This window comes from Plectropomus leopardus, chromosome 9, assembly GCF_026936395.1.
Source record: "Plectropomus leopardus strain MGB_pleo_1.0 chromosome 9, ASM2693639v1, whole genome shotgun sequence".
Lineage (NCBI taxonomy): Eukaryota > Metazoa > Chordata > Actinopteri > Perciformes > Serranidae > Plectropomus > Plectropomus leopardus.
In genome coordinates, this window is record NC_142184.1 from 15,054,476 (window position 1) to 15,080,942 (window position 26,467).

At 39.4% G+C, this 26,467-nt stretch overlaps 1 protein-coding gene and 1 long non-coding RNA gene across 5 annotated transcripts in view; one reads left to right on the plus strand and one right to left on the minus strand.

Moving 5' to 3' along the window:
- The first annotated feature begins 5,063 nt into the window (after positions 1-5,063).
- Positions 5,064-26,023, plus strand: LOC148188707 (uncharacterized). Of its 2 annotated transcripts, none has more exons than XR_015777475.1 (5): positions 5,064-5,519; positions 7,038-7,141; positions 11,405-11,507; positions 12,216-12,289; positions 24,925-26,023. It is a non-coding gene; the product is annotated as an uncharacterized LOC148188707 (long non-coding RNA). The 2 variants fall into 2 exon arrangements; XR_015777474.1 differs by having other exon boundaries at positions 24,929-26,023.
- The window catches only part of LOC121947349 (metabotropic glutamate receptor 7-like), a 186,410-nt gene continuing 173,303 nt past the window's right edge, over positions 13,361-26,467 (minus strand). For all 3 annotated transcript variants that reach the window (XM_088082060.1, XM_088082059.1, XM_042492355.2), the window contains 2 exons: positions 19,972-20,224; positions 13,361-14,494 (listed from right to left, as the gene is read on the minus strand). In XM_088082060.1, coding sequence (XP_087938186.1) covers positions 14,445-14,494; positions 19,972-20,224 — 303 coding nt within the window. In that variant the 3' untranslated portion in view covers positions 13,361-14,444. The remainder of the gene's footprint in view (positions 14,495-19,971; positions 20,225-26,467) is intronic.

Below are 26,467 nucleotides of genomic sequence, written 5' to 3' on the forward strand. Positions count from 1 at the left end.
ATAATGTCAGTAAATCTGTGTAAAATACAGATTTCTCTCATCCCATGTGAATGTGCAGCACAAAACACAGACATGGAGTGGTAATTTCTAAATCAAATCCGGTCCCCTAATAATAGTCCCGTGAGAACAGGTCTTTGCATGATAGTCTTATAGTACAAGATAAAAGATGATGTCACTTCCGGCTTTTTGAATTTTATGGCATTTTCCCCTGTTTTTGGATAGTTTATTGATTAAACAAGTAATTGAGACATTAATTAGCAGATATATTGATAGTTGAAATAGTCATTTGTAGCCCTAAAATAAAGACAGTTGCTTTAAATGGTACTTTAACAAGTATTTTCCCCATCATTCATTATGATCCACATCTTCCAGGCAGTTGTTGTTAGAAAGTCTCCCTATCCAAACATTTATTTTTGTCCAGTAACTTCGCAGATTCTGAAAACATCCTGTATAATACATCAGCCACCAACAACTGCAGGGATGTGTGCCTCTGGCTTTCTCAGTGTGACACCTCTGGCACACAGAATATGCAGTTGTAGGGTGATATTTTATTCTGAGAGCACATGATTGAATCACTGACCGCTGACGGACAGGAGTCACATCTTTTGATGTTGCAGTTCAGGCCACTGACAGCAGCTCTATGGGGCTGAGGTTGGAAGGAAACACATCAATATCCATCACCAAAGTTTTTTTCAATGCAGACACTGTGTACCTTTTTCTTGCTGTAAGCTTGTTAGGTAAAATGCACTAAATTACCTTTGATTTGAATTGCTATATTTAATGCCGGGGCTGGCAGATCTGGAATAGGCAAAAACAATGCAGAAATTGAAAATACTCCCTTCTGCTGCAGCTTCCCCTCTCTGTCCAAAGCCCCTTCCACCAGATGACCACAGGCATATGTACGTGCTTCATACAGTAAACCAGTCTTCACCCTACATTGATTTATTTATTCTTTCATTGTAAAGTTGTGTGCTGCTCAATCCCTTAGCTCCACCATGACACACTCTCCCTCCATTTGTCAGATCACTCAAAGCCAGCCATGCCACGGTCCCTCTGCCTTGCTCCCTACCACTGTGATCTGCTTCTCTGGGAGGAGAGTAGGCCGCAGCTTGAGAGTCGAATATTTGGTTGGTGACTGTAGTAGCTAGATTTTGGTCAGTGCAAACCCCCCAGTGCCGGGTGTCACAGTGAGCTGGTGACCAGCGCCAGTGATGGGGCTAACCTGTGTAAATTTAGTTGATCAAGTGGCGACTTTGGAGTGTCAGGTCCCCTGGAGCTGGGGTTTCTCTAGCTGGATTCGGGCTGCTGCGGTTGCTGACTTGGGGTTGGTGTCTGCTCTCCTGGTGGGATGGTATGTAGCTTAAGGGAGTGAGGCCGAGGACACAGTGTGATTCAAGGCTCTAGCTAATGTTGACTACATAAAAGTGCACTAGAAGCCGCAGCTGTGAACCTTTAGCTCCAGTTAGCAGAAAGCAGAACCTTTAGCAACATTTTCTGCCCATTTTTGAAGCGCTTTGTCCATATTAACGTGTTTTATCGTCAGGTTCTCTATTAGACTCTGCTTTTGATAAGTATGCCCTCCTTTTTTAGGTTGCTTTGCAGTGTAGACCTTTGTTGCCAATGCTGGAATAGCAACACTTTTCTGCAGGATTCCTTGCCATCGAATCAAGCTTTCACTGAAGGAATGTGCACAAACATATGCATTTGTAGAGCAGCCAATAGAGACAGAGTGCATTTAAGAGCATCACTCTCCATAGACTTTGTATTGCATGAAGGTGCTTCTTTGACATTTACAACAAAAAAAAAAAATCTAAAAGCTGCTGTATGATGGTATGCACTATCAACAATGTGAAGAATCCAGAACTAGATTTTATAAACTGCCGAGCCAAAAAGCTGAATTTTTAAGATGACAAGTGGATACAGAAGTGAGGGATCAGCAGAGAGAATGGGGGGGAACTGGGGGATCCTGACACTTAGTGTACAGTGAGCAGCAAGTATTTAGCTAATTTGATCAGACAATCTGTAGAGGTTGAAACTAACTGTTATTTTTCCTCCCTGGTAGACATAAAATAATCCTCGGACATGCTGATAGCCTATAGCCACAGGCATTTTGTAAATGCTACAGCCCTCGTTTGCATATTGTGGTGACAATCGTTTTCCTCACTGGGTGGGCGTGTTTTTCAGAGTGTGATTTATTACGTTCTCGCTCTGTAGGAACACCCTCTTTATAAAATGACCTGTGATTGGTTAAAGTATCCCGTCATGGTCCAGAATTTCTAAAGTCTGGAAAAAGGAGGTGCAGAAGTCTAGTTTTCTCTCAGACCACTTGAATAACAATATGCCTAGATTTTATTATGGGATTTTTGCCCAATGACATCAAAATTACACTGCTTACTCCATCTTTAATGTCTAACAGCACAGGTTACACAGGACTTTACTCTGACTGTGAAACTACACAACCTACTGTAGTTTTCTAAAGCACATCCACTGTATGTAGAGATATGCTTTCTATTAATACCATATAAAGGATCAGGTAACTGCAACAACAGCAGTTAAGTAGTTTGAACCTACAAATGGAGTTTAGCTTATCGATCAAAGCATCCAGTAGTAGGTAATGAGGGTGTATCAGAATGTGGAGTTGAAGCTATTTTATGCCCTGCCAATCTCCCACTTCATCAACCTCCCCCCACGCTCATTAATAATGTATCAGGAATGAAAGTTAATGTATGTGATGAAAAATGTATAACCTCATGAAAACCTATAGGGAGAACTGACCTTTCAGTTGTGGATGTGCGTGAGGTACTGCACTTGAAAACCTGTTGTGGATGCAGTGTAGCTCAAAACCACCAGTCTCATCCTTTTCACAACTTTTAATTTCTGAAATTATAGTTTACACATGAATACAAATGCTTTGTAGCTTTATAGTCGTTTGAAATTGCTTCACAGATTTCTACATATTCGCACTCAGTGTTTATAAAACACCTGCTGTATCTTATTTTAATTCAGACACCGGCAAAACACTAATCAAAACGTGTGTTTTGTAAGCGTGTTTGTAATTCCTGGGCTCATAACAAATTCTAATTAGGCCTGTAGCCATGTCAGGCCAGGCTCTCATTGCAAACAGGAGGGTAATTATTTCTACAGCAAAGTATTATTGACACAAACTTTTCTCTTGATTGAAAAAATGAAGAAGTAATCAGCCTTTGTGTGCACCCTAGTGCTTGAGGAGGCGGTAAGGTGATCTCCTACTTAGCAGTGGAAACTGCAGAAAGGATATGATGGTGGGCAGCACCAGATGATATGGACAACTCAGTAATAGGCCTCATTAGATGCCCAAAGCCCAAGAAATGTGGCACTCTGTTTCCCATTAAGCTGAAAGCACAATGATAAAAGAAAACATCATAGTGATGGAGGATAATTGTCAGGGAAGCAAGGGGTGTATATTTCATACTTTATAATAGGCAAACCATAAAGAATGTTTTGTACATTATACAGTATATAGCTGCCAATGTACTCTTGTGGTTCGTCTTTATCTATAAAGAAAGGCTTCATCCTACTTTAAAGATACCCTCAGAGACTAGAAACTGAAATCTGCTATCAAGGCCAGTTTCATTTAGCATAATCCTGAAATGAAGTCATGCAGGTCTTATGTATAGCTTATTGTATGTATAAAATATAAAGCTTACAAGACCAAACACAATCCTGAAATGCAACACATTTTAAGCAAAAATATGTTGGTACTGTTGTTCTGGTAATAGCCCTTAATAAGCCGAAGGGCGGAAATGGAGGAAAAACATTATCTAAATTAGTGATTAATCAGTGTCTAGTAAAACGTTTAAAAGTTTAAAATGAATATATCCAGTTTTAAAATTAAGCAGAGCTCTGTTGCATTGTTAAAAACTAGTCTTGGTTTAGTAAGGCCAAGTTTACTTATTTAAACAGAATTAAACTGAGTTAGTTTAATAGGGACAAGTGACATATTGAAATTAAAATAGTAAATAAACAAATACTTAAATAAATACATTCATAATCAGCCTGTCTGTACCTAGTAAGTATAAAAGAGAGGTGGAGGTAGAGGTGGAGGTTAACTATTAAAATGGTTGCTTTACTATAACAAACATTACATTGTTGCTAGCTCAACAGTATTCATGATGGCTCGGCAGAGAGGCTCCGATTTTTGTTTCACTGAGAAAAATGTGTTGGCTTAACTTATCTACCAATATTGCCGAATCATAGAAGATAAAAAGTTTGACAGTTGGCCTAGTCTTCCTCATCAGATCCAAAACAGTTTCTTTGGTGAACTGGTATCTTGACAAAAACTCATCATTATAATAAAAGTTAAGTGGGTTGAGTTTGTCTCTCAACTTCCTGCGAGGAACTATTTTGCTCAATCCATCTCAAAAAGGCAGCCACTGTAAAAGTTAAACCTCCTTAACTGTAGGTTTTACGTTAACCCCTGGATCACAGTTTGACTTTGAGTTTAAAGCTTTGGTAGAACATAATTAAATTTAATAAAGGTTTAAAGTAAAAACTAAACTGAGATTTAAAGAGAGGTTTAAGAGTAATCTTTTGTCATTTTAAGATACTTTTATTATTATTATTCTTATCAATAATAATAACAACAAAAATATATTTTATTTGTAATGCACTTTACATTACAAGGTAAAAGCATTAGCATTAAAAAACAGATAAAAACAACCAACATAAAAATCACATTTTAATGTAATAAAAATATATCAGCATGAAAGCAAGTAGAGCAACCAACAAGAAGTTACTTAAAAGTCACGTGTTCTGCTAAAAGGAATGTTTTAAGACCTTAAATTAAGTTTCAAACTTTAGTGCAACAGATTTTAAATTTAAAACAAGGATTAATCCGGTTTAAAAATTAATCCTCTCTGGCAATCCAGCCTGAATGTCAAAATGTTGTTTACATACTTGTGTCAGCCCAGCGCTGGGTCCAAACCATTACTACGCCGGCGTACACAGGTTGTGCGCAGGGTGGGCGGAGTCTGCATACCCTCTGACCTTAGCCAGCAGACGCGCCAGAGTCGCCAGTAATTCGGCGGTGAGGGCGGTACCGAAGTCACCGGGACATCACGGCCCACACTGGCCGTCCCGTTTGTTTTTACAGCTGACTGTTACGTGGATACTGCCACTGTCTGAAAGATTACACACAATTCAAACAGTTTTTCCGACCCCCGCCGTAAAGCACTGCTCCTGCTCACTGAAATGGAGCGGACCCACTAACTAGCTTAAGTAGCATCTCAGCATCGGCCCACTATAAACTTTATGCAAACTTTACCAAAACTAACCAGTCGGTGTAAAAACAAAACTCGTTCAACTCTCTGAGACAGTAGCAGGGGCGTTTTTCTTTCTTTTCCCTTTTAATTTAGGGAGCTAACTATTGCTAAGTTAACTGCTAATTAGCAGCGTTTGCTAGCTAACACCGACCGGAAATGGATGTTTGAACCATGTTTGATCAACCCAGAGGATCAATCTTTCATCAGAGAGGGACGATGGTGAGTAACAATATCACATTATCAGTTTAATATCATTAAATTAACATGCATTACTTCACTTTTGTAGGTTTAAATGTAACAGGTTTGGTAGCGCTGTTGTAGTTTGATGATGTTTTTCTGTCGTTGACATGCAGAGAACTGTACTCAAACATCAACCTGTTCACAGAGGTTCACAAACTTTTCTTCAAGAGACTATAACTGAGTAAAGTGAGGACCTCTGGCTAAATTACATGTTTTATGGGTATTCCATATTATATTTAATGCAGAACAATAACAGTGCAGGACAACTGATAAACTATACAATAACCCAAATAGTAAACACAAATCCTGCAGGAAGTTTGTGTCAAACGAGCGACTTGGATGAAATATGAGCAGGTTATTTCTGCTGAATGTTGCATGAAATCTGACATTTTCGTGTTATTTTCCCGCAATTTTCTTTTTGTGTTTTTTTTTTTTTTAAACAAACCTACCAACTGTTTTAACCATTTAACACCTGGATCAACATCAGTTTTCTTGTACTGCCTTCAGTCTCAATATTTAAACCTCTAACACCTGAGAAAATTGGTTTGATTTATTTCTTTTGAAAACGTGGGTGGAAAAGGTAACGAGTACCTTGGCAAACAAAGTCCTGCAAATTGCAAAACAATTAATAGATAGATAAATAATGTAAAAGGTGACAAGAAAGTGACCTGAAAATTAGCTGTGAGGATATAAACATTACTGAAAACTCAGAAAACAATATTTAGAATTCTTATAAATGAAACATTTAAAACTATATAATAAATTATTTTTTTTAGCACCCCATACCTTGGAATGGACATTGACAGTTATACCATGTGTATCTGCTTATTAACAATATTGAAAAAGAATGCAACAGGACAGAGAATCTCACCTTTATTTAGTTTATTTTCCACAGTTTCAAGTGTTCAACCAACAAAAAAAACAAGTATTTGTTACTGATCATAATAGTGATGTTCTACCGTACACCATGAAACTGATTTTCTTAGACAGTTATTGTACCATAAATCTTACACTATTGCAACCCTGCTTGAGATTTGAAGTTTGTAACCTAAATAATGATCCAAACTTTAAAAATAATAATTTTATAGTTATCCTTACAGAAAGGAATGAAATGTGATATATATATATATATATATATATATACATATACATATATATATATATATATATATATATATATATATATGTATATGTATATGTATATGTAGGTATATGTTTTAATACCCTTATACCCATAAAATCATAAGGCCTTGTGATTCCCTGTAAAGCTTTAGTAACCTATACTGGTGGTCAAGACCCCCAGGTTGGGAACCAGTGACATAGGACAAAATGCTGATCCTCACAAGATAATTTAGGTTATTGTAAAATTATGTTAAATAAGAATTGGGTTTGTGTAAATACATTACTAGTATCTAGAAAATTAAACTAATGTAATGTGATTAATCCAATGCATCGTCCTCTTGGGTGATGGTGATTTTTTTTGTAATCCCCTTGCAGCACTGGAAATGGTCAATATGGAGTTGAAGTCCCCACCTCATCTGCAGGCTGCATCCTGTCCTCCCACCAACAATGACTGCAGCGCCATCTTGTGGAAGATTAAAGTAAGTTCATTTGAATGTTTTGGAAAGGCTGACACAATGAGCTTGGTTGCCCTGAGCGCTGAACAGGAAGTCTATTCAGAAGTACATTTTGTGATCTGTCGGCTCTGGTTGTACAGATCCTATATTCTGCGGTGGGGTACTGCGAATACAAGGTTCACTGAGGCAGGAGGAAAACAGAGAGAGAGAGGGATGGAGAGATTGCTGCAGTATCAGTAGATGGCAGTAGCATCACACCATGGCAAAGGCACTGATTGATAACCTTTGTATGAGATCATAATATCTTTTGTAGACAAATAACAAGTAGCCTCAAGCTGTGGTAAACAAAATACAAAACTGCAATTATCATTTATCAGATACTGCGTGTATAGGCAACAAGATCCTATTATAAGATACTTGAGTTTATTTAAATTCATTACCTTGCGAGTTACCGTAACGCCACATGTGAATCAATGAGTGTATCTCTGATGGCTGCTATTTATTAAACAGTGCATCAGCAAAGAAGTGATCCTCAGTTAATTCCCCCTGATAATATAATGTGTCGGCTCTCTCTAAAGTCACACTCGTAATTAGAAAGTGAGATAAGTTATAACAACTGTGAGACTCCATAATTCAGTCACAGATTTAGAAAACGTAGACTAATTGCATTTTGCCTCTTATCTCATAAATTGGATCCATTCCAGAGCTGGGATGGAAATCCTTGTCTTCAGTCACGGAAGGCGCCCGCTGGCGTGGATGCGGTGGATTTTCAGAGGCATGACAAAGCTAAAGAAGTTGGGAGGGTTTCATAAGCGACGCGGGGAGGAAACATGACAGATGCTGCCTTGTACTGGCTGCTTGCACTGGCGTTAATGGTGTGAGCAGCATTTTAAGCTTGCTGCAGGGGCCGAGGGCAGCGGCAGGCTCTCAGCATGTGAGAGGTTATTAGAAACATTTACATGGCTGTGCATTTGAGCGTGGAGGAAAAACAGCAGCACCGAGGTCAGGTTGAACCCCACCTCTGCTCTGTAATGTCATGTTGAACCAACCTCCGTAAGACTTTGCAAAGATCACAGCTGAATCAACATGTTGTTTTTGTTTTAAATTATACACAACGCAGCAGCAGGATTGCTGTCATTTTATGCACCATATAGCACTTTCCTCTCAGTGGTGTGTGTTTAGACGTAAACTCTTTGCCCTCTGTTATTATATACAGTTCAGATAACACACAACATCTTAAAATAAAACATGAGTGTTGCTCAGTGTGGGGTCGCTGTACACCATTTCTACCTTTTACTGGCATTGTGTGATCTGCCATTCTCATGTTAGCACAGGATGTTTGTGCAGAGCTTTGGTCTCTGCATCTCTGCGTGCTCCCTGCTGGCCTGCTGGCCAGATGGGTCAGTGACTGTGCTGTCGGGGCTTGGTGGGCCCCTTCTGTTCTCTGCGAGGGTCCACTCATGGGACCGAATCCCCAGAGACCACAATTATAGAAGTTGGATCACAAGGTAAACGGATCGCAAGCTGAGCTGAGACATTCACACACATAAGCATTCAGTGCACACACAGGTACATTTAGGAACATAACACTGTGGCAGAGGAGTGTGTGTTGCACATATGCCGACATGCTTGCTACATTTTACACTCTCCTGGAGGAGACAGACCTGTCAAGGGGCATAATGTTTTACCGATTAACGGGGAAATTAACACAAGAAAATGTGATTTTATTTAATAAGCTAGGAGCAGGCCCGATCTTTTATCATTTCAGACAAGCTGTTCAGGAGGGTTACATTACTGAAGTGAGATTTTTCTTGCCATGTCATGTGGAAATTTAGTCAAGTCATCTTCAACTGTTATTGCAGTCCATTAACTCCATTGTGAAGATACATAATTGATGCAGCCTTTGGGTAGAGTTTAATCAAATGGAGAGTGCTCCACACTCCACCGCCAACTGAAAAATGAGACACACAATATTCAGCAATGTAGTTTGCTTGGTGAGGCTATAATTCACACTTTGAATTGATTTATAATCATTTGACTGTACACTTCCTTCATAATGCCCACAGCAAAACATGTAGCTTTTAAGCTTTTAAAGGTGGCTTCACGTGGGAGATTTATGTGCCTGAATTAGGATCAGTTTTAAGAAGAATGACTAAATAAAAGCGTTGTTTCTGCTAATCTACTCCCAAACAAGTGAACAAGTGAACAAGTGTGGTATGTGATTTTTTTGTTTTTTTAATCCTGTACCTTTTGGGTTTTAAATTCCATTTCATCTGTGTTTGATGTGAATTTCTATCACTCTTTTCCAACTATTCATTTCCATTCCAGTATTTTGTTTTCACTTTAGGCGTTTACTTTTCTTTGAAATAACAGTGATCTGTGTGGGATGTGGAAATGCATTGTTTACGCCATGCTCCTTGAAATCAAGGGCTTAGCTTTCTAGTTAAATTTCACAGCCAGCCAGCACTTATCTCTGTCAACTCCTGTTTAAGCCACAGATGATCTGTCGTGCCTTAAATGCTGTTGGCTTTTGTTCGTACCGTGAACCTGAGCTGTGATTCAAAGCTAAAAATATACAAGTTTATTTTATACAATCTTCTAAAAGTAAGTTGCATCTTTCATGCAGCTAAAGCATAACAAATATACAAGATTTTCATGAGATGTATGCCGACACTCGGTTCCTCTTTTCTCCATCAATGCATTTTTCTGACAGGGGAAATCGGGGGAAAGCAGCAGATTAGTGCACCTACTCAGCTGCGAATTCTGAAGAGCATTCGTCTCAGTCAGCCTTCTTAATAACACAGCAGTCAATTAAAATCCATGCAGTTAGATATGTAATTTTCAGATGATCATTAACTGTGAAAAAGATGGAATTAGAAGTTTGGGTATCGAAAAGATGGGAGGGGAAGACAGAGAGGGAGACGGCAAGAGAGGTATAACGGTTATTACAGTAGAGGCACCACGTACTAAATCCCCCAGCCAAAGATGAGTGAAGATAAAGGAGGTGACTGAGCTAATTGTGTACTGTCACAATCCATATCTCTAACGACTGTCAAATGAGCAAATTTCAAATGTATTCTCTCCACCCACCCAACTCCCCCCCAGGAGTAAAAGTGGTGAGAGCGGGAGAGAGTGAGAGAGAGAGAGTGAAAGAGAGAAAGAGAGAAAGAGGGAGGAATAAATACCAGGAGACACTAATGTGATGAGAATGATGCCTGGTCTCTTCCGCTGATTAAAAATGCAATAACGCTGTGGCAAACACTCACGCACACACACATAGTGTGCAGTCTAAGCAAAGCAGGGAGCAGGTCTGAGGACCCACAGATAAGAAATAGCAACCGGTGACCTCACACTAATTTATACAAGTAGAAAAAGAGGCACTGTATCTTTATGTGGGATCATCTCGACTGCACAGCCGGTTCATAAAATGCACTTGTGATCTTCTTTTAGATGTTAATTAGTGGTTGTGAGGAGATGTGGATGTTATGATTCATGTCTAACCATTGGCTATCTTACTGTACCACTAATTATAAAATCTTAGTGTCACTGTGTGGGGGTTACAGTAGCTGGCCTGATTTCCGCAGATACACGGCAAGAAAAAAACTAGTAAGCAAAAAGCATCATAAGGAGGTTTTGAGTACAAGATGCAGTAGGGGGAAAAATAGTGTCTTTTTTCCATCCCCACGTTATATCAGGCCTCAGTTGGTCACTGACGGGAAGCAGATAAGGTTTCACTCTGGCTGGAGTTGGATAATTGGACATTTATGGAGAGATAGGAGAGCCCAGGGCCCAGGAGCCATGAAACAGAGCTAATCTAGACTCTGGATCAGTAAATTGTCTGTGAAAGAGCGCATCAGGAGTTCTGACAAGATAAGGAAGGCTTTCTTCAAAGGCGGAGCTCGACCAAAGTGACATGAAAACTCAAGATAGAAGAAAGCCAGAGCGTTTGGTGCTGGAACTTTTGCATGTCGCACACTGAAATGTACATTTTGTACAGCAGCGGTGTCACCTTGTCATCCAAATTGGGTCACGCAGACTTGTAATTCCTCAGTAATTCACACTTTTGACAACTTTATAACTAGAAAGCTCTTAAGAATCACAACTCCTGGCAAGCCTGTTTACACTTTTAAGAGTCCATAAAATCTATTGTTCAGCTTCAAATGTTCCACTCATAATAATCTGCAATTGACAGTCCTTCGAGTCTAGAAGATTTAAGTCCTCCTGGTGAAGTGTGTGCCTTGCTCTCAGTCCACCATGATTAGTTTTCTCCCTTTGATGTTTTCCCAGGAAACTGCTGCCTACAGAACAGGTGCATACTGAGCAGGTGGGCCCTTACGTAGGAGCCTCGAGAGTTTGGAGCTGGAGTAAACCATACCTCAAACTATTTGAGGTGAGTAAAAAAGATTCCTGAAAATGCCGTGTTAAGATTTTTAAGTGTTTTTCTGCATATCAAAGAGCTCGTCTCTTAAAGTTTTTGCTTTACATCAAGATCCAAAAATGCTATTGCTTGAGCTGTTTACTATTTCTTTCCTTTTTGCTGAGCTGCAAATCTAAACGCTGTTCAGCCCCTACTGATTACTTGCACACAGACACTGACACAGGCAATTAATTTGGTGGGGGAGAGGCTAGTCTTAATTGGGCATAAGTGGGATTTTCTTGGCTGTGTGCAACAGAAAATGACAGACTGTGCGTATGAGAAGTAAAGACCATCTGGTCCCACAGGAGCTGAGAGAGATGCCAGACAAATGGAAAGAGAAACAACAGAAAACCTGTGTGGTTAAGGATCTCGTTCTCTCTTTTCCCACCATCTCTCTCGTTCTCACACACACACACACACACAAACACACAGACAGAAAAGAGGAATCAGCATCTCTTGGTCATATATCATTTGCCCATGTAACAGCCTTGAGGGAGATGCTTACTGGGTGAAGGAACACAAGTCTCTCATGCGTGCTCTATTCATGTTTTTATATAATAATCAATATGAAAATAGTAACATTATGCTTGCAGGCAGGCATAGGAATAAAGAGCGGTTAGCTCGTAAAGGCTCGGCCATCAGCAGGACAAATTGATCTGACATGTTATATTATTCATGTAGGGGATCGGTGGCGAGACTTGGAAGGAGCTGCAGCAAGAGAAAGGAACAACGGATGTGACAGAAAAGAGCAAAGGGTGAGTAAAGGAGTCAGCTAGTGGACATCCTCTCCTCTTGCAGGGTCTCATCTCCTTTGCATGACAGCACTGCTCAGCGAGCTCGCTAATGTGCCCTGTCATTGGGGTGAGACAGTAAACGAGCACATGACATTTCCATCAGTTTACAGAAAGCCATAAACAACAAAGTGATTAATTGTTCTTATTAATACAGCAGTTTAAAGAAGTATTTCACCAATATAAAGAGAGTTCTCACATAAAACTAGGCTTTCTATGCATTAGAAAAATGCAAATGCTTTTACAATTAGTGCTACTTGTCTAAGGAAAACAGAGAAAAAGGACAATGGACTTTGCTTTTGCTCAAGAGGTAGAAAACCTACAACACTCCCATTAGTGGGTGATGTAATGTGAAATGATTTTGTATTACAGTTAAACGCTAAGCTAAAAAATGTTTTTGAAAACATCTGAGGTGAGAAAACGACAACTCAGCAACAGAATCTTGGTTTATATTTGATCAGCACTGCTTAGTTTAACTGTTTAATCTCTGTTTTATCAGCCTCCATTTCACTGTGCAGGAAGCTGTGTGTTTCCCACTTCCTGTTCACAAACTCTTGCTGTTACACCTAAACATGACTTAAAAATGTCTCTGAAAACATTTTAGGGGAGAAATAGGTAGTGCTGTAACATTATCTTAATTTATTTCAGCACTGCCTAGTTTTACTGTTAAATCGGCTTTCGGTCTGAGTTTGAGGGGGTGAGGGGTTGGTCTGTCTCTTGATGCACTTTAATACTCTTTGTGTCTGTAGTTTGCGGCATGGGTGACGAGCAGTATAGAAACGTGGTACATCTGGTAGTTCGAGCAACAGCACAAGAGCCAGCAAAAATTGCTGTGGTGGGGAGATTGATATCTAAGCACTGGTTAGTATAAGGGACGTTTACCACAGTTCATCAGCACATACTCCCCACATTGTTTTAATGCAAAACTGGTTGGAAATTGGTATCCCTCAAATTGGTAACTACCTCATGCTACGAAACACAAACATTCACACACACACACACACACACACACACACACACACACAGAGAAATAACTAGGATTAATAACGGTGATTTAATTGTATAAAAGATAACAAAATGATTTTATTACATGATCATAATTTGACAGACATCACAACATACTTGCATGATTGCTCTGATATTAATGTTTCCCACACCATAATTAGGCATAATATACCCAGTACGAAACTATATAAAACAAACATGCTTGCAGGTACAGGAGGGGGTCAATTCAACAACAGATTAAAGCCATATTCTGTCATTTAATGAAGTTCAGTCTTGATAAAGAAAACAAACTGCAAAAGGATGCTGAAGCTTATCATCATTTTCAGAATTTATTTCTTTTTTTTTGTTTACATCAAATAGAACAGACATACATTGGCACATGCAAAGTGAACACTTTGTGGTGCTTTTTCATTACCATCCAAATCCAATTGAACAAAGACTGGATATCTATTTTTGTACTCCAAACATGAAAATACTCTGAAATATTTACAAAAAAATATACTTACAATGCCCATCACTCTAACATAATAATCATCTGGGACTGATTTGAGTTGATTTCAGTAAAACAAAGTACTGTATGTGGCAGAGCTTGCTGTTCAAGGTAATTAAATCAACTGCAAGAAAAAGAGGCACAGAAAAAAATCACTCAAACAATACAAAACAGAAATTAGATAATGGGAACCCCAAGAGAATATGGCTTTAATGACATTTCAAAAGAAAATATCTTGAAAGCAGATCCACTGTCCTTTTTTTCTTTTCTTTTTTTTTTTTTTCGCGGTTTGTCCTCGTTCACAGTGACCCCTTTTAGCAGGCAAGTTGTTCTCTGTTAGAGAGAAGGGGGCCACAACACAAGTGTAAAACCTAGAGTTTGGTTAGTGAGGCCAACCCAGCCACACTGGTCTACAGCTGTGCTAGTCTCTGTCAGGACTCATGTATCATGTCTGGATGAAGGTTGGATGCTATCCACAGTCCTGGAGTGCATAGGTACTGCAGGTGGTGCTGGGATGCCTGTGCTTGCTTTCCTGTCTTTGTCTGTCTTTCTCTGTTCCTCTAGAGCTCCCTTCCCTTTTCAAATCACAGATAAAAGGACAAACAGCATTCATTTTCAAGCAGATCAGATCCTGAGGTTGTTGTAACTCACATATGTTTTCTTGGTTGCTTGACCTGAGAACAGAGTAAAAAAAGATTCAGATTTACTTTGAGCGCTGCAAAAACAAAACAAATGAAAAAAAAGCATCTTCAAGAAGCAGCTAAAAATCAGCTGCTCTTCCTACTGTGCTGTGCATTCTGATCACCAGCTGTGTGCAATCAGTTGCAATATTTTCTGGCCTGGTATATCATTTCAACTCACAATGCCCCCATGTGCAGCCTTAGTTTCTATTTTCAGATGTTAACTAGTGATAAAAAACACAAACACCACACAAGTGAGCGCCGAACAAATGCTAGGGCATCTAATGTGATCCCAGCCTGGATTGCCATGGAAACATATCTGAATGTGGCTGAGTGCCTAGGTGCAGCGTGTGTGTATGTTTGTGTGTGTCCTCCATCGTTATGAGAACCAATTTGAGTTTCCAACCTTCAGAGTGGAGGCATTTCTGGCTTGTCATGACTTCTGTAAGAGCCTGTTTAAGGGTAGGAGTTGAGGTTAGTCTTGGGTGTCGATGTGGTGGTGGTTGAGAAAATTGTGAATGTAGTTGGTGGATCAAGTACACGTGTGTGTATCTGCAGGTGCGTTGTCCTTTCTGTGTGGTGGAGAAGGTCGACGCACATTTTCTTAATCACAGACATTGCTATAAATTCTCATTCCACTGCTTTAATGTTGCTATGGCGACCAGCTCCCATGGGCTATGCAATTAAAGTCGCACCATTTCTTTACAGCTGCATTTTGTAGTCTTGGCCGGCAAGTATGATGAATAAAACATTAGTAAATGTACAACAGATTCTTGCTGTTAACCATAAACAGTATTTTTTTTAGCTAGATGCTGTGTGTGTGTGTGTGTTTTGGAAGTCTTTCACTGTGTTCATCTTAATTTTTATTATGGATAGCTTATTATTGATACATCTCATCCCATAACTTTTCTTATATTTTGTTCAGCAGTTTTTGTTGTGTTCAGTTTTTTCTCATACTACTCATTGCCTATGTTTACATGCACACTAAAGCCCCCTTTCCACAGCACAAAAACCCCACTAACATTTGACTTTTCAATGTAATGGGAACATTACAATTGGCATTCACACACGGGTCAATTGACTCTGAAGTAGTCATGGCTATTAAGAGGCTCTGACTCTGATTGGCATTGATGGAAATACAACACCGGGGTGAATATGCTAATTTAGCCGCTTAACTGGCAAAATGCAGTGACACGCCACCTCAAAATGCCGTCTGCCTCCTTCTAAGAAGCGCTCAATAATTGGTCCAAATTAGTCCACACCAAGTTTGTAAGAGAGAATGAATAAGTAAGAGATATATAGTATAAAGAAAAGTAACCACAGTTAAGTTTTCACAGGCCTCCATGCTGCTTTTTACTGTTCACCTTTAACCTGTTTTTCTGGCCTCTGGGGCATTGAATGTGATGCACCACACCAAAAAAAAAAAAAAAAGAAAAAAAAAAAAAAAAAAGAAAGGCATACTTGTCTGCTACAGATACATGTACATAGCTCTGCTCCTTTTTTAGCAGGTCTAATTGTGTTTAAAAAACAGTGTACATGCACAGATGTTTAATTTTCAGGTAGAAAACCCTTGCATCACTTATTTGGACTCAATCAAATAAAATCAATATCAGTTTAAGTGTACGTTATGCTCAGAATATCTTCAACGCTGTACCTTTTTGTCAAACAGCCTTTTCCAACAGAATTGAAGCTTTTATCTTAACACAATCAGACTCCATTGACATTTTAATCAGCAGAACGTTGAGCTGCTGGTCTATTGCAACCTTGATTTGTTAGTGTATAAGGTAAAGTGGAGAAATATTCAAATACAGTCTACACATACAGTGATATCGATTTGTTTTTAGGTCCACAGCAGTACATTACTTAACTTTAATGCTGGTAGATGTAGTTTATCAAAGATGACAACAAAGTATAAAGGTCAGACCACATTGTTTAATTTTATACAGTATCTTAAAATGATAGTTACAGCTGAAAATGACAACAGAAATAAGCAAATTTGCAGATTTTTCACATCTAATTGCCTGTTGTTTATCCAGAATTGACTTTTGTTGTTAGTGCAATGTCATGTTGATGTGGATTATATTCCACTATTATTCTGAATTTGACAGAATTTTTTAGGTTTTTGGGAGCATTTGGACTTGTATACAGTGCATTAAGAATATGCATCTTTTTTGCGTTATTTTTTACAGCAGTTTGCAACACACAGCCTCTTGTCTGTTTACAGTCGGCTCTATGTGTTGTACACAAATTAATTTGTCAACAGATTGTTACGCTGATTTAAAGATCAATGCCCAAAAGAAAAGCTCACATTTTTGGTCAGAAGTAGACACACATCTAACTTTAAACATTATTAAAAACTTGGATCAAGGTGGTTGGAACGTGGTTGAAGGAATGAAAGAGAGAGGCTGGGTTTGCACGGTCGAACAAGTCCGACACCAGTGACAATGAGAGACAATGACAGCCATTCAACTTTTCCATCATTTGACGTGATTACCAACATTTTAAGGCATGTTAATTGGAGTATGCATGGCTACAAATAAACATGAATATCAGTTAAATAATCCTTTTTTCATTAGCCATTTTAACAGCTTTGTAGGAATGCCTTTTCTTTTTCAGAATAAGGGCAAATACCAGACTATTTTTCTGCATGTAAACATAGTCAGTGTTTATGAAATTGATCTGGAGAAGTATCCAGTCATCCACACATGCCTGTTTTGGTCCATCTATGTCAGGAAAAAAATGGTACAGACCAGTCAAGCATGGAGGATCTCTGATTTGCAAGGTCTTTTTAGAGGCATGATCATTAAGATATTAACAGCATATCAGAACTACCAATGTAAATCTGCAGAACTGCTAATGCTCTTAATCCCATAAATCACTGAGAGTGATCTTATACAGAGCTGATGGGCCCTGAAAGGGAGGTATTTGGCGCTCTGATGGTTACAGGAATTGACGGACAGTCTCCAGGGATGGCCGAGGCACAGTTCAGGTTTCGGGGCGGTCATGCACATAAATCCGCCATTAATAAATGTCACTTCTTCTGCCGCTAAAGAAGAAGGGGCAAGAGGAAGAGAGAGTGTGCTAGGAGGGGAGATGAGGCGAGAAGACATTCATGTAGGAGAGACAGAAGGTGAGAGACACACAGAGCAGATGACACGGTGCACTTTTGGGAGGGCCTCGCAGAGACCGCATGCCCTGCTTGGGGACTTTTGATGTGCTACTGCGACAGATGTTAAGGTTTCACCCTCAATGCAGAGTGAATTTGCTCATTGAGCCACATGTGTGACTGGCAAGGATATGTTCCCCATCCCTTGATACACTTGCATCAGCTCTCTGATTTATATGTGTGCAACTCACACATTCAGTCACACACAGATACACATATTGGAAACAACACGCACAGATGCACAACTTGCAATTGTACGCATACACACACACACACACACACACATGTACACAAGCTTATTCGGCTCCTGACAGATGAGTGTGACAACTGTTGGCTGTTTGGAGAAACTCCCAGGAAAATCTGTCATCTCATAGGCATAATTCAAAGAGGGGTTGCGGGGCTGGTGCACCTGTGGGTGCCATGATCGCTCTGTGTGATTAGAAGCGTTGCAGGAAAGGAGGGCTTTGGAGACTGTGATTTGTGATTTGCATGAGCTGTCAATCATCTCTGTCTTTATCCTGACAACCAGAGAAGAGCAAAGAGCTTCCATGGCAACATTGGTCTAAACTCCAGCTTTTGCATTTTTTTCCCTAAAATCCTTTTGAGTGTTTCTCACCAAAAAACAAACAGTATATCACCTAACTATGAAAGTATGTAGGCCTCTCCACTCACATACTAATACCCAGCATTATCTTTGCTAAAAGGATCATGCTTACTGTTTCAGATGAAGGGTGGTATGAGTAACACACAGCCACAGACGCAGATTATCTCCTTCCATTCCCGGCGACAAAGCCCTGCTTCTTCAAATCTCTCCACAGAGCGACCCCCCACCCCCCTCCTTTCATGCTCATTGCCGTGCACTTGAGCTAAAGGTCTTACCATTTATCAGGAACCCAAGATAACTGGGTCCATTCTGTAGGACATTATACATACTTCCCTACCCACCCAATTAAATTGCTGCAATGGGACTTTCTAGTACAAGAAAGGAAATATGAGAAAGAATAGAAAGACATCTCATTCGCCCTTCTCTGGAATATCAGATTTAAAACCAATCGAAACTTCCATAGCAGAGATATACTGTGTATGTAGATCTCATCTCCTGGCTCTCTTTGGTCTGTATAACATCCTGATCTCTCCATAAGCTTTTTATTCTTGCTGTAGACTAAATGACCAGGCTGCGCCTACAAAGAAATACTTTCTATGAAATCTGTGTGTGAGATGCCGGCTTTAACAGATTTTATAGAGACTATTTTCACAAACACTGGTGCATAATTTGGTTTGATCATCACAGAATATCAGAAATTAATCAGAAGTGTTAAATTTAGGGTATGTGTGAGGGCAAACAAGCCCCCTTTACACTGCCTGTTAAAAGGAGAAATGTTGCACTGTTATTTCACCTCGCTGTTCTTTGTAGAAGGTACAATTGTGGAATGAGGGACAGAGTTTTTTGGCCTTTAAACTGGCAGTAGAGGTAGTGACAGCATCAAATTGGGTGTGTGTAAAAGGGACAATTGACTGGACCGTTTATGGGATGTGTGATATGTTTTGATGATGTGCTATGTGTGCGACCCACCACTGGAAGATTTAAAAAGCAGCTGGTAGAAGTGAGCAGCTAACTCAAAGAAGAACAGCAGCAGAAAATGTCTGCAAATTGGGTAAACAATGAGGTCTGGGAGCTCCTTACCCTCTGAGCAGGGGTGAGATCAACCACCATATTACTGAGATGGTAAATTACTGTTATGAGTGCTATATTGTAGGCAAGCGGACTTGCTTGAGTTTCTTGAAGATGTTTCACCTTTCATCCGAAGGGTTTCTTCATTTCTGAAAAAGTTCTGTAGTTCTGAGCTCAGAACTGAAGAAGCCTCTCGGATGGGAGGTGAAACGTCTTTTAAGAAACTCAAGCCAGTTCAGTCCAGTTGCCTATAATGTAGCACTTAGAGTTCCCATGACCTAGATGACTGTGAAACTTAAACAATACATTTTTGTTGTAATGTTATCTCTTTGTTATCTTTTTTTCAACACAACTGATGCATATGATATTTCACACTAGAGGCCAATGCTGTTGCGTTAAATGTCATGCTTCTTTTGCTTCTGAGATGCAAATATGCTATCTATATTGACAAACTGGGGTGGCATGATGCTTGTTTTTCTGATATCTAGGTAAAAAGAGCTTTGGAAAGCCTTCATGTTGTTTTTGTCATGTCATGTTTTTATACATTTCTCACTTTTGCATTTTGAGTTTTAAAGCAGTAGATTACATATTGTGATTTTCATGGCTCTGTGATTCTCTCACTGGGCTACTTACTCATGGGGTCAGCAGTGGGGTTCTCACACAGCTCAGTCTTAGCCTCTCCGTTGGGCCTCTCGTTGGGCTTCTGGGACAGACGTGATGACATTGTGGCAGCTGTGACCACAGCCTTGAAGCTACGCTTCCTCTTCTGTACGTTCAGCTCAGGGTGGAAGATAATGATGTACACCTTGGGCATGTAGAGCATGCCCAGTGCTACTGAGGCACTGAGGTTCATGGAGATAGTCAGGGTGGTTGTCTGAATGTACAGCTGGAAGAGAGCACAGATAGGTAGATGGTGACTTTAATTTCAGACTGGAATAACAGCAAATATAATATAAAAAGGCAATTTCTTTCTATGTGATTTGGCAGCTCTATGGAGCAGACAAATAAGTCAGGAGTGGCATTATAAACCCTTATCAAGAAAAATGAGCGACAAGATGGCTATGATGGCTTAACATCTGTGGCCAATTACAGAACAGTCACACTGTTGAGCACAGTGATGAGGCAAAACCTAATAATAACCATAGCCTGATAACACAATATGAGCATCCAGCGAAAAAAGTTCATTGGCCGTTGTCCTTTTTTCAATCCTGGAGTGCAGAGAAATCTCCTGACAAAAGGAGGATGTGTTTGTTTGACTAATAATAACACAGAGCCTCCTGATAATAACGGATAATTCTATTCAATGACAACATTCGTTTTATTTATAATCCAGCAGTATTATCAGATCTGTAGGTGGTCTGGATATTTGCTCTGTGTAGCTGTGGGGAAAGGAGCAGTCATGCGTACGGTAACAATCCAGCAGCATTTATTAAAGCCTGACCTGCAGCTACTCAGTCAAGTCGAAGACGGTTCAAGCGTATTAATGACAATAGCAGAAGCGTCACCATGACTTTATCAAAATGTCCTCACATGGCCTCCTTTCTACCAGTCCGTCTACCCGGACCCGTGAATAGATTGATAGACTACACTGTCTGTGACACGTTGCAGTCACCTTTCCTTTCCACTTATATCAGAGCTTTTATCTCCCCACTCCAGCATTCATCAGACCAATCTGCAACCGCTGAGCTGCCTCTTCCTCCACTAACAATCCCTGTAGCCGAGCGCATTTTAATTTCAATTCCTTACTAGAGTAGAGCAAGGACTAAGAACACTGCACTATACAGCGGGTCTACATTTGTTTTCCTGCAGCTCTGCACACAGTGGTTTGCAGCCTGTGAAAGGCACTCACTGCTTTAAGTGGTGAGATCATTCACAAGATTTCCATTCATGTGAGCCCTACACAGGTACGCTCGCTCAAATGCTTTCTCCATAACATTCCTTTTCGGGGGTTACATAACACCTTTCACATCAATGTGCGGTAATTACGGGCTTACATAACCCGGACCATTTAGGTTAACACGAAATTTCTATAGCAACTTTATCAAAAAGGTAGTGATGTCACTAAGAGTTAGTGAAGGCAATAATTCAGCAGCCATGCAAGACCCTCTTGTTTCATTTAAGGGTCTTGGAGGAGAAAGAATCACTTCGAGAGGGGGCATTATTGTTTCAAGAGCAGATCACCACAGCCCCCTCACTAATCTACTACACTTGAAAGCCTCAGATGTCACTTATATGCTGCCAGCTACTGGTGATGTGAATGGGGGAGAGGATACAATTGTAAACACATTAGCCACCACAGTGTATCTGCAGAGCGGCGAAATGCTCACTGATTCAGTGAGAGGGAGAAATGTCACCATTTGCATACAGTTTTTCTTGGCAAATAGCACGACTAATGGTAATTTCTCTCATACCAGATCGACTCATTTACATGCCAGTCATGCCTTTGTCTTCCAATCTCCACCAATCACTCAGGTAGGCGCCTGATATTATCAACATGCCAATACACTCAACTGCCGCTTTCTCCATCCCCTCCTGTTTCTGTGTGCAGCAGCATCAGAGGCAGTGATCTGGCTGGCGCGCCATGCATTAATAACTGTATGAATATCACAATGCTCTTGGTGCACTCTGTTCTGTGTCACTCCAAGCTGGGGGAGGGAGGGAGTGTTGCGCTTTCTGAGCTGTGAGTTTGCAGGGTTTGTGATTACATATCGGGGCAACTGATCAAAGCATTGTGAAGAGTACACGTGGCGTCAAATATAATCGCCAGATAATCTCCGCCCTGTGCTGCGTTTCCATGTTTGGTTGTTGGTAACCTGTCTGGTATCCATAGCAACACTACAGAGTTTGGTGCGAGCAACTAAACACTGCTGGAATAAGCTTTTAATGAGATTCTGATACCTTAGACGCTGCAATGCTGACCCTATCAGAACTGATTTATTGACCATGCAGGAGAGTTGATTCGGGAGCAGACGCACAATGAGTATTAGGTGCTTACTCATACTCATCGCACACAAGCAAACACACACACACATGCACCACACACTCACAAACATACACAAACCGTGTAGATTCGTAAGCTCTCACTCCCTCTAATACAGCTACACATGCGCACAAACACACACACATAAACACACCACACCAAATCCTTTTTCTTACTGCCTCTAATCACAGAGACAGGGTTTTTTATTGTGCCTCTTGATGAGCTTGACCCAAATTCGTAGCCCCTCTTACCCACAACTCGAATGTTTAGCTCGTCACAGAACATTCATAATTAATTCCTGTTGCTTTAACATAAATAAATACATGAAGTCATTCTCACAACTGCTTGGCAACTCTCTATTTATAGCCGCAGTAATGATTTATTAACGTCCTCATCAGGAATCAAACGGTTGCTCTTGAATTTTACATCCCATTGACAAGCCAAATGCCAACATCTAACCACAACAAGCGACATGTCTTCCATTTAGACAAAAGGCTGTTGAGGGTAATCCTCATAATTATACCCACCAGGGATATACTTACAGCAAAGGCAATTTAGTTGGGTATGGTTGAGTACTATAAATGCACACAGCGATAAGGGCTTGATACAGTAAGTGACAATTAGGATGCTCTCTGCCCTGTCAGAGTATGCCTTCAATAATGGATCCAGGGGATTTGCAGTCTCCTCTCAACTACCTGGATGCCTCATTGTTTTGGGTGGCCTACTTTCTAGCCAGCTCATGTAATGAATAACTCTGTGTGGCTTTGTGCCGCAAAGCCCTATCCCGTATTGGAGACACTGCTCTGCCTGGACGTTGGTGTTCCCCTCATTTTGACTCTGTAAAGGAGGTCCCCATTTCTGAGCTTTAAGAGAAAGATGAATAGGTTGTGACACATATAAGGTGCTCTGCATATGTTAGAGCAGGTTATTAATAGTCAAAAGAATCTGAGGAAGTCACTATTGATTCACAACATGATTTGTTGTAATACATTGTTTACATCAGTCTTTATGGTGATATGTTTGTTGCTGTAGTCACAGTCTGTATACGTCAAGCGTTTACAAGTTTGAAATCCGTTTGGACTGACTATACAGTAAATCTACAGGTGGTGCATTTTTGGCCCAACCTTTAGCACCAGGAGTAAAAGCATATTTTCTTTGTTGTTTCAGACTATTGAGGCTTAGGAATTATGACATGAGATCATGAAGATGAGATGCAGACAAGGTTCCTCAGTGAGATTCAACACTTGAACTCAGTTCTGTCCCTGTCAACTGCTTAATTGTCATGAAGGATATCTTAATTTGATTCCAACAGGTGAAATTTATTATCAGGTCTTGAATCTTATTTTTGATTCATTTTATTTTAAAATATAGCAGCGCTACAACAATTGAGGGATGTGTTTAAGTTGTGACGGTTCATTTCCCAAAAACATTGCAGAGATATATTTTGTCCCATCTATTGAGGACAAAAAGTAGGTGATTTCATGTTCTCAGTTAAGAGGCGTGCTACAGCTCAGAGGTTTTCAGCATCATTGCTGTGTGTGGAACGCTTTTCAATAGATGCAGTTTGTGTGTGGCATGTTTTGTTAGGTTGAAAAGGGCTAATATGATAATTTCATGCAACTGAGTCAAATTACCTGCTATTTTATTTGGCAAATATTCCTTTTTAAGCCAAGCAAATGCTTTGTCAGTGTTTACTTAAATTCTGCTATGTAAATGTATTATTGGTTAATGTTAGTGTAAGATTTGTTGTATTTATTAAATTTGACATATATAACCTTGGCAATTACTTTCTTGCCTATGCTCTATTTTTTTTCAGTTTCAGTTTCTTTTCTTAGTTTTTTTTTAAACCCTTGATTGTAATACTCCAAACAGCACTGATCAGAAAAAAACTGAGTGTCTGCAGGCATTTGAAAAATATTTAAAGTCATTCAAAATAACAGTTTACCACCAATTAATTAATTACAATCATTTTTTTTGGACAACATACTATACTGTGACATGTTTTGCTTTTTTTGGATAACATACCATGTTATGATTTTTTTTAATTGCTATTTTGGACTATTAGTCCAAAATAATGGGTTGTGCTCCAAGGTTTTTAAACCTTTATCTTTAATGTAAATTTATTGTTCCTGATAGCCGAAGTGGAGTCCCATTACTCTACTTTATTTTTTTTACCAATTCATATCTTTCTGAACTATAATTTTGCATTTTGAGTCATAGTTAAGTATTTCGGTACTGATTTATTAATTAATTAATAATTGAAATTAATTGCTTACTAATTATTAAATCCCCAATTCAAACCGCTAAAACATACTTAAGTACTTTTTTGTGCCATTTTGGAGGAAATACTACACTATGACTTTTTTGTGATATTTTGAACAACATACTTTACTATGAATTGTTTGTGCTTTTTTTGGACGACATACTTTACTATGATTTTATTGTGATATTTTGGACATCAAACTAACTATGACTTATTGCTTCTTTGGACGACATAGTACAGTATTACTCTTTTGAGCAATTTTGGACGACATACTATTGAGTTTCATTTGTATCTTTTTCCAACACCATGACACATTCCTCACTGTTACGTTTTTTTCATCCAGCTAGGGTTTGGACCAGTACTGGGGCCAGATACGTCTGATGTTGGACCCAGAGAGCTACAGAAACAATTGGGAGCAACCTGGGTGTTGGTGGCATCTTCATCCACTGGTTCAGCTGGGATGATCTAAGGTGGAAAAAGACTTGTTCGAGGAAGCTTCTGGAGGAGCTTAGAGTGAGAAAACACTGCTGTATCCAACTCATGCTGCTTACTTTTTAGTGTTATGTTAAGGGAACTAGAGGTAAGTCACATGGTGAGATGCAATATAATGCGTTGTCTACTTGTGAATGATGAATGTAACACTCTAGAAGATATAGAATAATTTAATTGTATTGTGGTGGTATCACACAAAGCAGAAGTTTTCTTTTGTTTTGTTTTTTTATTTTACCATGCAATCACAATACCCATATCCTTATGCAATTATGTGGTGTATAACTGCAAACTACAATAATTCAAGTGGATTTTGGACGATATAATGTGCTATGAGTTTTTTCTGCCATTTTGGACGACAATCTATAGTATAGATTTTTGCGCTATTTTGGACGACATAGTATGACATTTTTTTGCCATGTTGGACAACATACTATAATATGACTTTTTTGTGCGATTTTGGACGTCATACTATAGTGGGACATTTTTGTGCATGGACAACATACTATACTGTTATTTTCAGCAGACATTTCGACATGCTAAATTGTGTTGTTTTTTTTTTTTACCATTATTTCAACATACTACACTATGACGTGTGTCAACATGGTATAAAAAGTGGCTGTTTTTTTGTCATGTCAGTTTTTGACATTTTTCGACATACTATACTATGTCGTTTTCGGACGTTTTTTCAACATGCTCTATTATTGGGTTTTCAGCCATTTTTTCGCCATGCTACACTATGTTGTTCTCAGCTGTTTTTTTCTTCAACATTTTATATTTTGACATTTTTTGAAATACCACACTGTCGTTTTTCAGCTGTTTTGCTTATGCTTTATTCTGATGTTTTTGATCATCATGTTGACATTTTATACTACAGCTTGTTAAAAACGATTGTCAAACATTATGATGTCGTTCCTTAGTGCAGCTCAGTGGGTAAGACAGAAATTTGGAGCCTTTAAGGGCGCCGGTTCGAGTCTTATTTGTAAACAGCTGACATTTGATTTTCATGGTATAAATAAAATGAAATATCAGCTGATATATCTGTCTGCTCTGGTAATTTAAGTCATCGATGACGTACCTTGCAACAAACTCTTAAAACAGTTAAAAAACACACACTTGTTTCCTGAATTTTCATTTACTAAAGCTTCCCTGCCAAGACCTCAGTTGATTAAGTCTGGTGTCAGGGAGTTTAGCTCAGTGAGTAAACAGGTGGTTACTGTACTGGAGATTGCAGGTTCAAAACCCATAGAAGCTGCTCAGTGGCATAGAAAAAAATCATTTTTCTGGTCTTAGAAATGTGTAAATCACTGAGATCTACTGGCCCATAATGGTCTTTTGTGGTAGAGATTAAAGGTAGTCCAGCATGGCCGAGTTTGACCGAGCGGGTAACTTCCGCC